The sequence below is a fragment of the Palaemon carinicauda genome, chromosome 41 (genome assembly GCF_036898095.1).
Source record: "Palaemon carinicauda isolate YSFRI2023 chromosome 41, ASM3689809v2, whole genome shotgun sequence".
NCBI classification, from domain to species: domain Eukaryota; kingdom Metazoa; phylum Arthropoda; class Malacostraca; order Decapoda; family Palaemonidae; genus Palaemon; species Palaemon carinicauda.
The window spans coordinates 43,397,436-43,413,162 of NC_090765.1; the positions used below are offsets into that span (position 1 = coordinate 43,397,436).

A 15,727-nucleotide genomic window follows, 5' to 3' on the forward strand; every position below is an offset into this window, starting at 1 on the left:
AATCTGTCAAACTTCTCTTCCGCGTCTGCAACCAGTACAGTATCATCCGCAAACAACAACTGATTTACCTCCCATTCATAGTCATTCTCGTCTACTAGTTTCAATCCTCGTCCAAGCACTCGAGCATTCACCTCTCTCACCACTCCATCAACATACAAGTTAAACAACCAAGGTGACATCACACATCCCTGTCTCAGTCCCACTCTCACCGGAAACCAATCGCTCACTTCATTTCCTATTCTAACACATGCTTTACTACCTTTGTAGAAACTTTTCACTGCTTGCAACAACATTCCACCAACTCCATACAACCTCATCACATTCCACATTGCTTCCCTATCAACTCTATCATACGCTTTCTCCACATCCATAAACGCAACATATACCTCCTTACCTTTTGCCAAATATTTCTCGCATATCTGCCTAACTGTAAAAATCTGATTCATACAACCCCTACCTCTTCTAAAACCACCCTGTACTTCTAAGATTGCATTCTCAGTTTTATCCTTAAATAAAAAGTAATAAATCCATAGAACATTCCACTGTAATTTCTACCTCATATTACACTGGAATTGAATCATATTTTACAATGAAAAACCCAATGATCTAACTAATAAGCCATCAGACTAATTTCTTTCACTTGTAAAAAAACAATTAGTAAAAACTTAGTGAGACAAATTATCTGTAGACATTATATGATATTACTCATATGAAAAACATTTAAATATGCAAAATTTATCATTGATCGAACAGCAAGTTACAAATCTATCAATTAGATACAATGGTGATGATGGGTTGATTTCAATTCTATGTACAAAAAATCTGAATTCCACAGGTATATGTAGAGAAGAATTGTCATTGACTTTTATATTTCTTCGTGGCTTAGTGGTAAGATCACTGTCATAAAAGTATCCTGCACCAGGGTTCAAAACCCGGCCGGTCAGATACTATGGTATTTGAATGATTTCTCCTGGGGCTCTGATCCCAGTCGTTAAGAGAATCAAAATTTCAATATATTAAAATATAAGGCTTATTTGAAATATGAAAAACACGATAAATCACTTAATAGCCTAAACCTGAAAGCTCCCATATAAATTCCAATCTGATCATCATCTGTTACAGTTTTTAGGAGGGCATGGAGCATAGACAATTTATTTAGCTAAAATGCAATTTTTTTTTTTTAAATGTCTCAGATGACTTCTCTATATCTCTTATGTCTCTTCTATGCCCAATTCAACATTATTCTTATGTGGATGTGGCAGAAGAAGTCATTTACAATTCCCCTTTCTTTAATTTTCATCCCAGTAAAGGTAGGTGGAACATAAATTATTCCTCAAGTATTACAATACCTCAAGTTAGTGATTCACATTCACAGAAACTGTTATTGACCCTCATGGTAAGGATCAATATTCATTGCACAAAATAAATGTGGGAGCTAGTACCTCTTCGGCTACTTTCTGTGCAATAAATTAAAACCGTATGGAATTGTTAGAACCTTTCAACACTTGAAATGCAAATTTTTCTAAAACTATTAAATCGCTAATATAAAAATGGGTGCTTGAAAGCAGTCTCATGAGGAATATGTAAGCATGTATTCCAGACCAGAACCAGAGGAAGAATTATTGAGAAATAGATACTCTTTTTTTGTTTTCGTTTATAGAAATTTCTAGGCTATACCCACAAAAAATTAATTGGCCGATAGTCTTTTAGCATATTCCGTTAAGCCTTGAAATATAAAGGAATCTGGGTGATAGTCTTTTAGCATATTTCGTTGTCTTAAAATATAAAGGAATCTGGGTGATAGTCTTTTAGCATATTCCGTTAACTCTTAAAATATAAAAGACACTGCCTTTATTAAACTAATTATTTCATAAAAGACTGAAGATTGGTCTCTGGGATTGTATACAAAACCTGCAAGTCTTGTGTGCTATGTGCAAATTATTTTGAATTATGTGCATATTATTAAATCCCTCATCACATTGTTTCTTCAACTCTGTTAGTACAATAAGAGAGCAAGACCCATAAACCCAATAAAATTAATATTATTTTGATTTATATATAATACAGGTGAAATATATAAATAAGAAAAAACATAACAGTTACAATAGCATAAATGAACCATATACTATTGAATAACTTAGAAATTCTTAGCATATGATGATTATGCACAAATCTCATACATTACCTGGTCCCAGCCCATTATGCAATTATCAATGGTGGCTTTGAATGCTGTTGTAATATGGCATGTCTCTCCCCACGCTTCTCTCAACCATTTGGAATGTCTGCTTTTCTCTTCTTGGCGATAGTATTTCAAAATGCACGATTTCAGTGATTCCAAGATCTGATGGAAATTTTTAAAATGAGATTTCCCCTCAACATGTATACAAGTTGAAATGTTTAGGGAAAAATGTCAGAAAAACATAACGCATTCATTTACTAACTAAACTGAACTATATACACAGTGCTTTGATCTTCAATCAATATAAAAAAATAAAAAATTTTAAGTAATTTTTATTTTTCCTAACATACTTACCGAGAACTACTTTCTTAGGAGTTACCAGTAACCTCCTGTCTACCGACCAGAGTTTTGTGTAGATTACCCCCCACCCCGTTTTATAAGGAGGCCTACCCCCGGCATTAAGGAATGTGCCCCGAGGGTAGGCTTATCGTAGGTCGATGCCCGGCCGGGTCAGCTTCATCAGTAAGTTCTATTGGATTAGCACAATGCTAGCAAGGGAAGAGAGGCACTCGGGGAAGGAAGGGAGGGCCATTACCTGAAAGTAGTTCTCGGTAAGTATGTTAGGAAAAATAAAAATTACTTAAAATTTTTGATTTGTTCCAACACGAACACTTACCTCGAACTACTTTCTTAGGAGACTTACACTTTAGGAGGCGGGAGTGCTATTCTGACCTCCTGACCCGGGACGTGGAGGCCAAGAGGCCCAGGGATAACGGGACCTACTAGAAAACGGATGTGAGGGTAACTACACAAGAGTTCACGTTATTGTCTAAGTACTCACCCTTTGAAAAGCTTCTTCTGAAGTTCCTTCCAGTAGCGTAGTCATGAAGAATGTGTTATCCAATGGTATCAGTCGGTACTCCCCGAAGAGGCAAGGAAGCAACTGGGTAGGAGGAAGGAAACCGCACTTGTGCCTACCGGTTGCTAGCCTTGATCGCGCCTGGGGCTTTTACCGTTACACCGCTTGGAGGGCGGAGATGACTATTCCAATGGAGAACCCGTCTAAGGACTTCCTCGAGTAGTCCTTGAGGTAATGGGCAGTAAAGGTTGACTGGTTCGACCAAGTACCTGCTCGCAGGATCTGACCCACTGCCACGTTTTTCTCAAAGGCTAAGGAGGTGCTCAGGCCCCTGATGTCATGAGGTCGGGGGGTGCCTGGCACTGCTATGCCATCTTCCTTGTAGGCTCTGGCAATAACTTGTCTCAACCAGAAGGAAATGGTGTTCTTGGAAACTTGTTTCTTATTAATACCTGTGGATACGAAGAGGCTCTTGATGCCTGGGCGGAGATGAGCTGTTCTTTCCAGGTATTTTCTAATTGTTCGTACAGGGCATAATTTTAAATCTTCTGCATTACCCGTCTTAGGGATGGCAGGAATTGAGAAACCTTCGAACTTCGGATCCCAGACTGCTGGGTTCTGAGTCTTAGCCACAAAAGAAGGCACAAACTTGAAGGATACTTCTTTCCACCCCTTCGAATGAGAAACGTCATATGACAGACCATGGATCTCACCCACTCTCTTAGCGGACGCCAAGGCCAGCAAGAAGACGGCCTTGAGGGTGAGATCTCTGTCCACGATATCCTTCAAAGGTTCAAAGGGGGGACGACACAGCATCTTCAGGACCTTGGCTAAGTCCCACTGGGGCACCCTACTCGCCTGTGGGGGGCAGGACTGCTCGAAACTCTTGAAAAGCATCGCTATGTGTCTCGAGTCCCCCAGGTCGATGCCCTTCAGGAGGAAGACTTGGCCTAAGGCGGCCCGAACTCCTTTTATGGCTGGGATTGACATTCCCACCTTGTCTCTAAGGAACACCTGAAAATCTGCTATGTCTGAGACAGAGGCCTTAAGAGGTTTAATGTGCCTCTCAGAGCACCACTTCGTGAAGGAGGCCCACTTAGCCTGGTAGACCGCGGCTGACGACTTTCTCAGGTATAGAGACATTCTCTTAGCCGTGGAAGAAGAATATCCTTCTTTCTTCAGGAGCCGCTCGATAGTCTCCAGGCGTGAAGACGTAGGGAGAGTGGGTTGTCGTGGAGCCTGCGAAAATGAGGTTGATGCAGAAGGTCTGACCTGTCGGGCAGAGGCCACGGCGGTTGACTCGTTAGGTCTTTTAGGTCCGCGAACCACTCTCTCTCCGGCCACCAGGGCGCTACCAAAGTCATCTTTAGGTTTCGGGCTGTCCTTACTCTGTTGAGCACTTGCCTTATCAACGTGAAAGGGGGAAAAGCGTACACATCTAGATTGTCCCACTTGTGCTGAAAGGCGTCTTCTAAGGCTGCTTTCGGGTCTGGCACAGGAGAGCAATATACGGGGAGTTGGGCGTTGAGTTTTGTTGCAAAGAGGTCCATCACCGGGGAAACCCAACGTTGGATGATGATCTTGGCTACTTCCGCAAGAAGGGACCATTCTGTCCCTACTATCTGGCCCATTCTGCTGAGGCCGTCGGCCAGTACGTTTTTCTTCCCGGGAATGAACCTTACTAACAACACCACTTGGCTCTCTTCTGCCCAATCTAGAATTTCTATGGTGAGATCGCACAACTCCTTCGATTTCAAGCCTCCTTGTTTCTTTATGTATGCCACTACCGTGGCGTTGTCGCACATCAACGCCACGGTGTTTCCCTTTAGTAGACTCGCAAAGTGTAGGCAAGCCTTCTGGACTGCCTTCAACTCCAGGACATTGATGTGGAGTTCTTTCTTCCCGTCCAACCAGGTCCCTCGTGCTGTTTCGTCGAGGAGATGGGCTCCCCATCCTTGGTTGGAGGCGTCTGTGAACAGTAGTAACTCGGGTGGATCGGTCCCGAAGGGCATCCCCTTGAGTGAGTTCGACCGGCAATGCCACCATTCCAGGGAGGGTCTCGTGTTTGGTAGGACTGGGATTAGAACTTGTTGTGAGTCCAGTTGGCACCAGAGGTTCTTCAGGTTCCATTGTATGGATCTGAGCCTTACCCTCCCTTGGGGAACTAGTTTCTCCAATGAGACCAGGTGACCTATCAGCTTCTGCCAGTCTTTCGCTCTCCTGGGGCGCTCTGACAGGAACGGCTGAATGATATGCATGAGGTTTCTTATCCTGTCCTCCGAAGGGAAGGCTTTTCCCAGAATGGTATCTAATGTCATTCCCAAGTAGTTCATTCTGGTGGATGGGGATAGATTTGACTTCTTCAGGTTGATTACGATGCCCAGATCCTTGCAAAACTGGAGGAGTTTTCTCCCTTGTTCCTCCAAGAGGACCTTTGAGGCGGAAAGAAGCAACCAGTCGTCCAGGTATCTGATGAGGCGAATGCCTCGTTCGTGAGCCCACACTGAGACAGTCGTGAAGACTCTCGTGAACACCTGGGGCGCTGTTGACAGACTGAAGCAAAGGGTCCTGAATTGCAGGATCTGGGGACCCCATTTCACCCGGAGGAACTTTCGACTCGAGGGGTGGACCGGAATTTGGAAGTATGCGTCCTTGAGGTCTATGGTCATCATGTAATCTTTCTCCCTCAAGGACAGTAGGACTGACTTCGGAGTGTCCATTTTGAAGTCTGTCTTCTTGATGAACTTGTTGAGAGCCAACAGATCTATAACCGGTCTCCACCCCCCCGTCGCTTTTTCTACCAGGAACAGGCGACTGTAGAAACCTGGCCCTGGGAGAAGAACTTCTTCCATGGCGCCCTTCTCTAACATGGAGGACACCTCCTCTTGATGGGCGGTCCTCTTTAACGGGTCTTTGGGAGCTAGCCATTCCGCCCGGCAGGCCGGGATAAGAGGGGGTGGTTCTGTTAAGAACAGAAGTCTGTAGCCCTCCTTTAGTACGGACACAGTCCAAGGCTCTGCTCCCTGAACCTTCCATGCTTGCCAATGAAGTCTGAGGCATCCCCCAACCCGAGGCTTGGGCGGGGATAGGGGGCCTCCCACTCTATCTTCTTCTGGAGGAGCGGCCTGATCTGCCTCTCCTAGAGGCAGAGTAACCCGACCTGAAGGAGCTTGAGGGCGCTGGAGCTCCCCTGCGGGGGGGGGGGCTGAGGCGTTGCGGACCAGGAGGAAGAGGGAGCCTCTCTCCTCGTAGTGCTGGGAGAGGCTTGGGACGTCGCGGCACTATCCGAGACGGACCTCTTGTAGGGCGGTCTCCTAGAAGGCGTAGGTCTGGGGATGTTAGACTCCTTCTTCTTCGAGACCTTCTCCATGATGGCCTCTAGTTCCTTCAGGGGAAACAAGGACTCTCCCCACAAGGGTAAGCTCCGTATGGTACCTTCCGGGACACCTTCGTCAGTACGGTGTCTCTCTTACAGAGTACCCAGTTAGCCGTCAGAGCGAGCGACTGATAAGTTAAAAACTTAAGGGTTTTACCCCCGGAGGTAATAAGGTCTCTCAGGAGGCCTTGCTGGTCAGGGTCTGCGGGGTCGAACGAGGCTTGTACCCCTACCAAAGTGGAAGCCCACCAGTCCAGCCAAGAGGAGACGTTCACTAAATCTCTCGACATTTCCTCCATCATGGAGGCTTCTGCTGGCGAGAAAAAGACCGGGGCCGAAGAGGCCCTATCGTCTGAGACGCCCTGACTCAGGATGTCGATGGACGACTCCACCTTACAGGGGCCTGGGCGACGTCCCGCTGGCACATAAACCTTGCCTTGGGTTCTGAAGCCCTGGAGCAATTTCGAGGAACTCTGGGTTTTGGGGGCTTCGGCATTACTAGCCACCACCTTGTCCACATACTCCTGCCCTAGGACCAGATCTCGGGCTAGAGGAAGCGCTAGAGACGTCTTAGGTTGGGTAGGAGTCTGCATAATTCTCAATAGGCTTGACCTCCAGTAATCCTCGTCTGTAGCTGTGGGTTCCTCGATTTTGTGGTGCCTTCTGATAAGGCCAACCACCCTCCTATAGGCCGAGTCCTCCGTTGGTGAACCCTCCCCTCCGTCAGCCGAGGTCTCGGCTTGGGGCCGGGGAGCTGGGTTACCGGGCACGCCGACTGGACGTCTAGCTCTTGGTGCCAGGGCCGCCGTCCTACCGAGGTACTGGATCTCATCTGCGGGGACGTCTGCACCAGGGGCCTGGGTTAACGCAGGCATCGCTGGTTCAGCGGGGACTCTCGTCCGCCCTAGGGCTCTGGGTGCCGAGGACGCGGTTCCCGTGGGCTGACCCGACAGCGGGAACCGTTCCTTCCGACCCGAAGGCCGCACCAGCTGGGCTGGTTCGGCCAGGCCGCCCGACGAGAAGCGCGTTTCCCCCCCGCTGGGCGGGGTGAACCGGAGGCTTCGAGGACTTATGCCTTCTTGTAAGGTCCTTCCTGCGAGCTAGGTCGCGAGGGTCAAGGTTGTGTTTTGAGGACGGCATCCTTGGCGAACACTCTCTGGACCGGCGGTCCGGGGAACAAAGCACCTTTGAGTCCCGGGGTACGAAGACCCAGGCGCCATCAGGAGATTTACTCCTCCTATACTTACGCCCTGGGGAGCGGGAGCGCTTGCTACTATACCGGGAGAGCGACCTCGAACGGGAACGCTCGCTCCTGGACCGCTCCCTCCTCCGACGGTGTTTTACCCTGACTTCCTCCTCCGACGAGGAATAAACGTCCGACGAACCCGACGACACTGTGCTTATCGCATGTCGGCCGGTAGCGGGGACTGCGGGGGACTTCTTCGGGCGTTGAACGCCCGAGGTCGACGGCTGGAGGAAATCTTCGGGGACTTCCGTGAGGGGGGCCGGGAACGACTCAAAACGTTCCATGCCAGGGAGCCAGGGGTCCAGGGCCACTTCCATCCTTAAGGGTGACCTACCCGGCGTCTTTGGAAGCCTCCAACCGAAGGCATCATTACCCGAAGGTCGTAACTTCTTCTGGTTGTCTCCGCCTAACGAAGATCCAGAAGCACAGGCCCACGAGGGCGGCGAAAATACAGACACCGCGTTACTACCCCACAAGGGGTCATCGGAGGACGCGTGCCCCCCGAGCACAAGGGCCGACTCTCCGGACGCACTACTGGGTTCTTCACTAGCCCTAGAAGGGCCCGCAATCGGCACTGCACTTTCACTAGGTTCCTGGGGAAGGACGCCTTGTTCTTTTTCTACACCAGACTTACCTCGTCCCCTACTCTGTGTAGGGGACGGCGAAACAGAGGCCCCGTCGGACCGCTCACTGGGTGATGGTAGCAGCGAAGTAACACTAGCTTTCCTGGGGGAACGTTTCGCCGATTTCCTCTTTTTCGTACCGTAACGTACCCACTGGATATCGCTCCAGTCTACACACTCGGGGCATGTATCTGCTGACGAACAAACCCTTCCCCTACAGGAGGAGTATAGGGAGTGAGGATCCACTTCAGGCTTGGAGAGGAACGCTCCACACGATTTACCGGCTCTAGGCCCCGGACAACGGCGGATTTGCTCCATAATGCAGACAACGCAAGACACAAGCATGAAGGGAATCAATGAAAACACTGGGTAAGCACACGGGTGGAAGGTGAACACACAGGAACACCCGGGAAAAGTACACTGGAAAACACAAGTTACCACACGGGGAACACGTGGGGCACTAGAACGCACACAAAGGATCGATAGAGAACGAGGGCGACGTGTTCACACGTCGCGACCAGAGAACTTACTGATGAAGCTGACCCGGCCGGGCATCGACCTACGATAAGCCTACCCTCGGGGCACATTCCTTAATGCCGGGGGTAGGCCTCCTTAGAAAACGGGGTGGGGGGTAATCTACACAAAACTCTGGTCGGTAGACAGGAGGTTACTGGTAACTCCTAAGAAAGTAGTTCGAGGTAAGTATTCGTGTTGGAACAAATCTTAATTATATAAATATGAAAGTTTGGTTAGGTGAGAGGTCATAGTCATGTCCTTAGTATAAATAAAAATATACTGTCAGGTCCTCAACAGACAAAGTATTTACTACTTCACAATTAATAGAATCTTAATAAATAAAATTCATCATTTCAATACTTATTCATACATACATATACCAAGGCACTTCCCCCAATTTTGGGGGGTAGCCAACATCAAACAAATGAAACAAAAAAGGGGACATCTCTCTATGTTCCCCCCAGCCTGACAAGGGACTCAACCGAATTCGGCTGGTACTGCTAGGGTGCCACAGCCCACCCTCCCACATTATCCACCACAGATGAAGCTTCATAATGCTGAATCCCCTACTGCTGCTACCTCCGTGGTCATCCAAGGCACCGGAGGAAGCAGCAGGGACTACCGGAACTGCGTCACAATCGCTCGCCATTCATTCCTATTTCTAGCACGCTCTCTTGCCTCTCTCACATCTATCCTCCTATCACCCAGAGCTTCCTTCACTCCATCCATCCACCCAAACCTTGGCCTTCCTCTTATATTTCTCCCATCAACTCTTGCATTCATCACCTTTAGCAGACAGCCATTTTCCATTCTCTCAACATGGCCAAACCACCTCAACACATTCATATCCACTCTAGCTGCTAACTCATTTCTTACACCGTTCTCACCCTCACTACTTCGTTCCTAACCCTATCTACTCGGGATACACCAGCCATACTCCTTAGATATTTCATCTCAAACACATCCAATTTCTGTCTCTCCGTCACTTTCATTCCCCACAACTCCAATCCATACATCACAGTTGGTACAATCCCTTTCTCATACAGAACTCTTTACATTCATGCCCAACCCTCTATTTTTTACTACTCCCTTAACTGCCCCCAACACTTTGCATCCTTCATTCACTCTCTGACGTACATCTGCTTCCACTCCTCCATTTGCTGCAACAACAGACCCTATGCACTTGAATTGATCCACCTCCTCAAGTAACTCTCCATTCAATATGACATTCAACCTCGCACCACCTTCCCTTCCCGAACATCTCATAACCTTACTCTTACCCACATTAACTCTCAACTTCCTTCTCTCACACACCCTTCAAAATTCTGTCACTAATCGGCCAATCTTCTCTTCCGCGTCTGCAACCAGTACAGTATCATCCGCAAACAACAACTAATTTACCTCCCATTCATGGTCATTCTCATCTACTAGTTTCAATCCTCGTCCAAGCACTCAAGCATTCACCTCTCTCACCACTCCATCAACATACAAGTTAAACAACCACGGTGACATCACACATCCCTGTCTCAGTCCCACTCTCACCGGAAACCAATCGCTCACTTTATTTCCTATCCTAACACATGCTTTACTACCTTTGTAGAAACTTTTCACTGCTTGCAACAACCTTCCACCAACTCCATATAACCTCATCACATTCCACATTGCTTCCCTATCAACTCTATCATACGCTTTCTCCAGATCCATAAACGCAAAATACACCTCCTTACCTTTTGCTAAATATTTCTCGCATATCTGCCTAACTGTAAAAATCTGGTTCATACAACCCCTACCTCTTCTAAAACCACCCTGTACTTCTAAGATTGCATTCTCTGTTTTATCCTTATTCCTGTTAATCAGTACTCTACCATACACTTTTCCAACTCCACTCAACAAACTAATACCCCTTGAATTACAACACTCATGCACATCTCCCTTACCCTTGTATAGTGGTACAATACATGCACAAACCCAATCTACTGGTACCATTGACAACACAAAACACATTAAACAATCTCACCAACCATTCAAGTACAGTCACCCCACTTCCTTCAACATCTCAGCTCTTACGCCATCCATACCAGATGCTTTTCCTTCTCTCATTTCATCTAGTGCTCTCCTCACTTACTCCGCCCACTATTTCCTTGCCTCCTTTCCTTTTAACAACCTTCAATTTCCATCTTTCACTGTCTCCTCAATTCTTGAACCCGCCTTCCTTACTCTCTTCACTTCTTTCCAAAACTACTTCTTATTCTCTTCATATGAATGACCCAATCGCTGACCCCACCTCAGGTCAGCTGCCCTCTTTGCTTCACTTACCTTGCGCTTTACTTCCACATTTTTCTCTCTATATCTTTCAAACTTCTCTACACTATTACTCTGCAGCCATTCTTCAAAAGCCCTCTTTTTCTCTTCCACTTTTACCTTCACTCCTTCATTCCATCATTCACTGCCCTTCCTCATGCTGCCTCCAACAAACTTCTTGCCACACACATCACTTCCAATCCCCAAAAAACTTTCTTTTACTAACTTCCACTCCTCTAAATTACCAGTTTCTCTTACTTTCACTTCGTCATATGCCATTTTCAACTTTTCTTGATATTTACTTATTCATAAAATTGGGATATTGTGTTTTATTCCCGTCAGTCTCCTCCCAAACAACAACAATTATTTGCCAATAATGTATATCAAAGAGACTATGGAGTCTACGACAGAAAAATGGAAGAGTCATTCCATTCTTACCACCTGCCAAATAATCAACCACACTGTTCTTAGTTCTATCACTCACACTCATATTATAAACTCGACATATTTAGCCAGATGTTTGTTGAAACAATTTGTCAAATGTCTGTATTTAAAACCAGATAAAGATACATCTGTTAATTCTTTTCATATTCTGCTACCAGTATGTATTTTCAAAATACTAAATTAAGTTGAGCGGGAGAAAATGGGTCTGTACAGAACAGCTGACGATGATTATATGAAGTACTGATTATAATTGTGCATAAGATTAATGTTCCTCTTGTTTTCTGTTTTCTAATTTAGAGGATGAATAGCTGGTGGCTTCAATGATTGCAGCATGATGATTAACAGGTTAGATTAATTTAAACAATTAATAATCTTGAAAAAGAAAACTCAGTATAAGATTAATGCTTAAAGAGCAAATAGGTACAGACTCTATAAAAGTGGTTTTGACGAAGGAAAAACCTTTTTGAGGGGTGCAGCGTTAACTGTGGGATGCATGTTTGTAACAGATCATTCAGGCAGAGCGTATGACACAATTTTGTGTTCCCGTTTTGAGCCCTAATAGGCTTACGCTTATCTGTAACTGTTAGTGGGAAAGGACGCACGGAACGTTTGTGCACCCCCTTTAACCATTCACTGACAAACTAAAAAAAAAATCATACTTTAAAATTTAATTTCCACAAAACTAATTTAATTAGGAGTGTCCGCCTCTACATCTCTATCAAATAGAAACCTTTCTGGATCCAGTTCATTGTAAATCAAGAAGAAAGATATAGTATTGTTACAAGAGCAGGTATTCCCAAAGCAACCAAATAACTTAGTGAAAGACAAAACAACTCTTATAAACAATAAAAACATTATATCTGTCTGCTAGTCATCAACACAGAGCAATACAGTACCATGAGGAAAAAGGTAGATCTGTGTATGCTAAAAAATTATGTTGCATATAACTAAAACTAATTAACCTAGAATTACATACCAGTAAATGAAAGTTATTTATGTTACTTATACTTTCTGCAGATATTCTACAAAAATTATAGTTCCGTAAACAATAGTCAAACAGAAAATACAAAGCACACATTGGCCAACAAACCTGATCCGCATATCTTTCAATGGATGTCAAAGAAAGAGACAAAGCCAAGTTGAAAGGGGTCACCAATCTCTCTGTTAACCAACTTGAAGATTTTATCAATTTTAGGAAATCTCGAACAATGGCTGGATAATACCGGGCTTGGTCGGTGACATGTAAAATAACTGTTCCTTGAGCCTCAGTCAAATCACTGTGCTTACTATCCTCTGAAAATGAAGGCAAAAAGTATATTACTATTAGGTTAGTGACAGCAACATTATTTTTTTAATTAGACATGACTAAACATTTCAGAAATCTTCAGGAATGATCTCTGCAATATGCCATTATTTTCAACTAAACCATTTGGACTACCACAACAAAACGAACACTGGCTGATGACATACGGTCTAAAGTTGAGAGAAAAAACTTGATAATACATATCACTTAACATGAGAAGATATGCTATATATCCTTAATGTTGGGTCTCTTCTTTAACAGCTGTCATGGCAATTTCATATAGCCTCAAATTTATCATTACTAAAATTCTATGTCCAATTTCTTTTAGGGGTTAGGCATGATATAAGTTCTCATATGTCTTTTTCACCAATAAAGTCTAGGTCTTCATCTATACAACTTCTTTACAATTCCCAAGCCTTGCAATTTTTTGTCCTGTAATACTTCTTTTCTAACTACATACTACTCTCTCCTCATAAGTGCCCAAAACATCTCAATCTATCTTGCAGACTGTAATCACATCTTTAACCTACTGCCTCATGTGTGACTAGCCTAAATTTCTACTCAAACCATGAATCTTAAATTTTGTAGTTACAATTGTTTTAAATCTGACACGCTGAGATATTTTTATTTAATAGTAAAATGCAACCTTTTCTCCCTTCATCCAAGCTAATTTATTTTTTCTTACTGACCTCGCAAAGCCTGTTTTACTGACCAGCGTGTCACCAACGGAACAGAAATCCTCTACCACTTATAAGGCTTGTATGGAATTTTGTAGTTATCCTCTACATATAGCATCAATATTTATGCATGTAATTTTGCAACCATGTGAACTGGATAATGAGCTCATGTAAGCTAGAAATATAAAAACAAAAGTATATGAATATGTCATGAATGCATATGCTGTATAGTTACATAAACTGTACACATATTCCTTTATTTCATCATTAAAATATACAAAAAAAATTACTTCAATGAACCTTATTTGTTGTTTGCCCTGCTTCTTATTTAAGAAATTTTTTCATGTCTATCATTACAAATTGGAATTGCTGGTCATCCTCACTCCAATCAACTTCCCACCTTGGAAGTATGTACTGCCTTATGGTAAACAATATAGGTTCGTGTACATTTCATATTCTTTGTCACCTCGCATCTTAAAGGACATTCTATTCATTTCACCATACTGGTGGTTCGTTGTGAGTTTTGTAGTATGTTTTTAGTGTATGTTGGAAAGCTCAAACCTATTGTTTGTTGTCACCTGCTTGTTTCAAACTTAATTTGCTTGAGTTACTATCTAAAAGGGTTAGTGAATGGGACTTAATAAATGTGAAGGGAAGAAGATATTTATTAAGGGGAAAATCCAGAGTAGGCTATGCTACTGTGGGAGGGTAGAAACTAGTGTTCATACGGGTAGTGAACTGTACGATTCAAAATGAGACTGATGTGCTTAAATCCCTACTTACTGATTTGTAGAAAAGGTTGCTTCACCCATACATTTTAGTGCTCCTAACAATAATTCAGTAGTGGCAGAGTCCCAGGTTAATCTATTCAACTTTAAACCCTAGCCTAGATACACCTGATGTTTTTCCTTGAGTTAACAATATACCATCAGCTGTTCCAGGGGCTAACAAACGGTTACTCCATGATATGGCAGGGCTAGACCACATGACTTCTAATTCAAGTTCAGCTGCTAGATTTCTCTTTGGAAGATAATACCTCCAAATAGGTAGGCTTTGAACCAATCTTTACTTTTATGAATCCAAAGAAGACAAAAATGCTAAAATTGTTTGCTAGTCCTAATATTGGATTAAATTAGAGAACTTATCATCTGCCCTATCATTCATAACTGATATTCAGAATGACAATTATTAATATGATATTTTAATTATAAAATGAATTTTTGAATATACTTACCCGGTGAATATATAATAGCTGCAACTCTGCGGCTCGACAGACAACATACTCAAAAAACTCGCGAGCGATCGCTATGCAGGTTGCGGGTGTGCCCACCAGCGCCAACTGTCGGCCAGATACCACTCTTGAATGTAAACAAAACCTTCAATTCTTCTCGTCCCGCTGCGTCTCTATTGGGGAGGAAGGGAGGGTCATTTAATTTATATATTCACCGGGTAAGTATATTCAAAAATTTATTTTATAATTAAAATATCATTTTTAAATATTAAACTTAGCCGGTGAATATATAATAGCTGATTCACACCCAAGGAGGTGGGTAGAGACCAGAGTTAATAAGTTTACAGCGTATAAGCTAAGAGTTTTTTCATTTTGACAGTTATCAATATAACAAAACCAAAATAAATAGGTACCTGGTAAGGAAGTTGACTTAGACGATTACTCTGCCTTGTAAGTCTGTCTTCCTCACGGAGCCCAGCGATCCTCTTAGGATGCTGACAGACTCCCAGGAGCTGAAGTATCAAGGGCTGCAACCCATACAACAGGACCTCATCAAACCCCTAATCTGGGCACTCTCAAGAAATGACTTTGACCACCCGCCAAATCAACCAGGATGCGAAAGGCTTCTTAGCCTTCCGAACAACCCATAAAAACAATATTAAAAACATTTCAAGAGACAGATTAAAAGGATATGGAATTAGGGAAGTGTAGTGGTTGAGCCCTCACCCACTACTGCACTCGCTGCTACGAATGGACCCAGTGTGTAGCAGTCCTCGTAAAGAGTCTGGACATCTTTCAAGTAAAATGACGCGAACACTGACTTGCTTCTCCAAAAGGTCGCGTCCATGATACTTTGCAGAGATCTATTTTGCTTAAAGGCCACGGAAGTTGCTATAGCTCTAATCTCGTGCGTCTTAACCTTAAGCAAAGATCGGTCTTCCTCACTCAAGTGTGAATGAGCTTCTCGTATTA

General features: G+C 44.0%; 1 protein-coding gene across 1 annotated transcript in view; it reads right to left on the reverse strand.

The window, feature by feature from the left end:
• FANCI (Fanconi anemia complementation group I) overlaps positions 1 to 15,727 on the reverse strand; it is a 120,359-nt gene that overhangs the window by 50,110 nt on the left and 54,522 nt on the right. Inside the window, exons 6-7 of the mRNA XM_068364545.1 lie at positions 12,635 to 12,837; positions 2,186 to 2,341 (exon numbers count right to left, since the gene is read on the reverse strand). Coding sequence (XP_068220646.1) covers positions 2,186 to 2,341; positions 12,635 to 12,837 — 359 coding nt within the window. The remainder of the gene's footprint in view (positions 1 to 2,185; positions 2,342 to 12,634; positions 12,838 to 15,727) is intronic.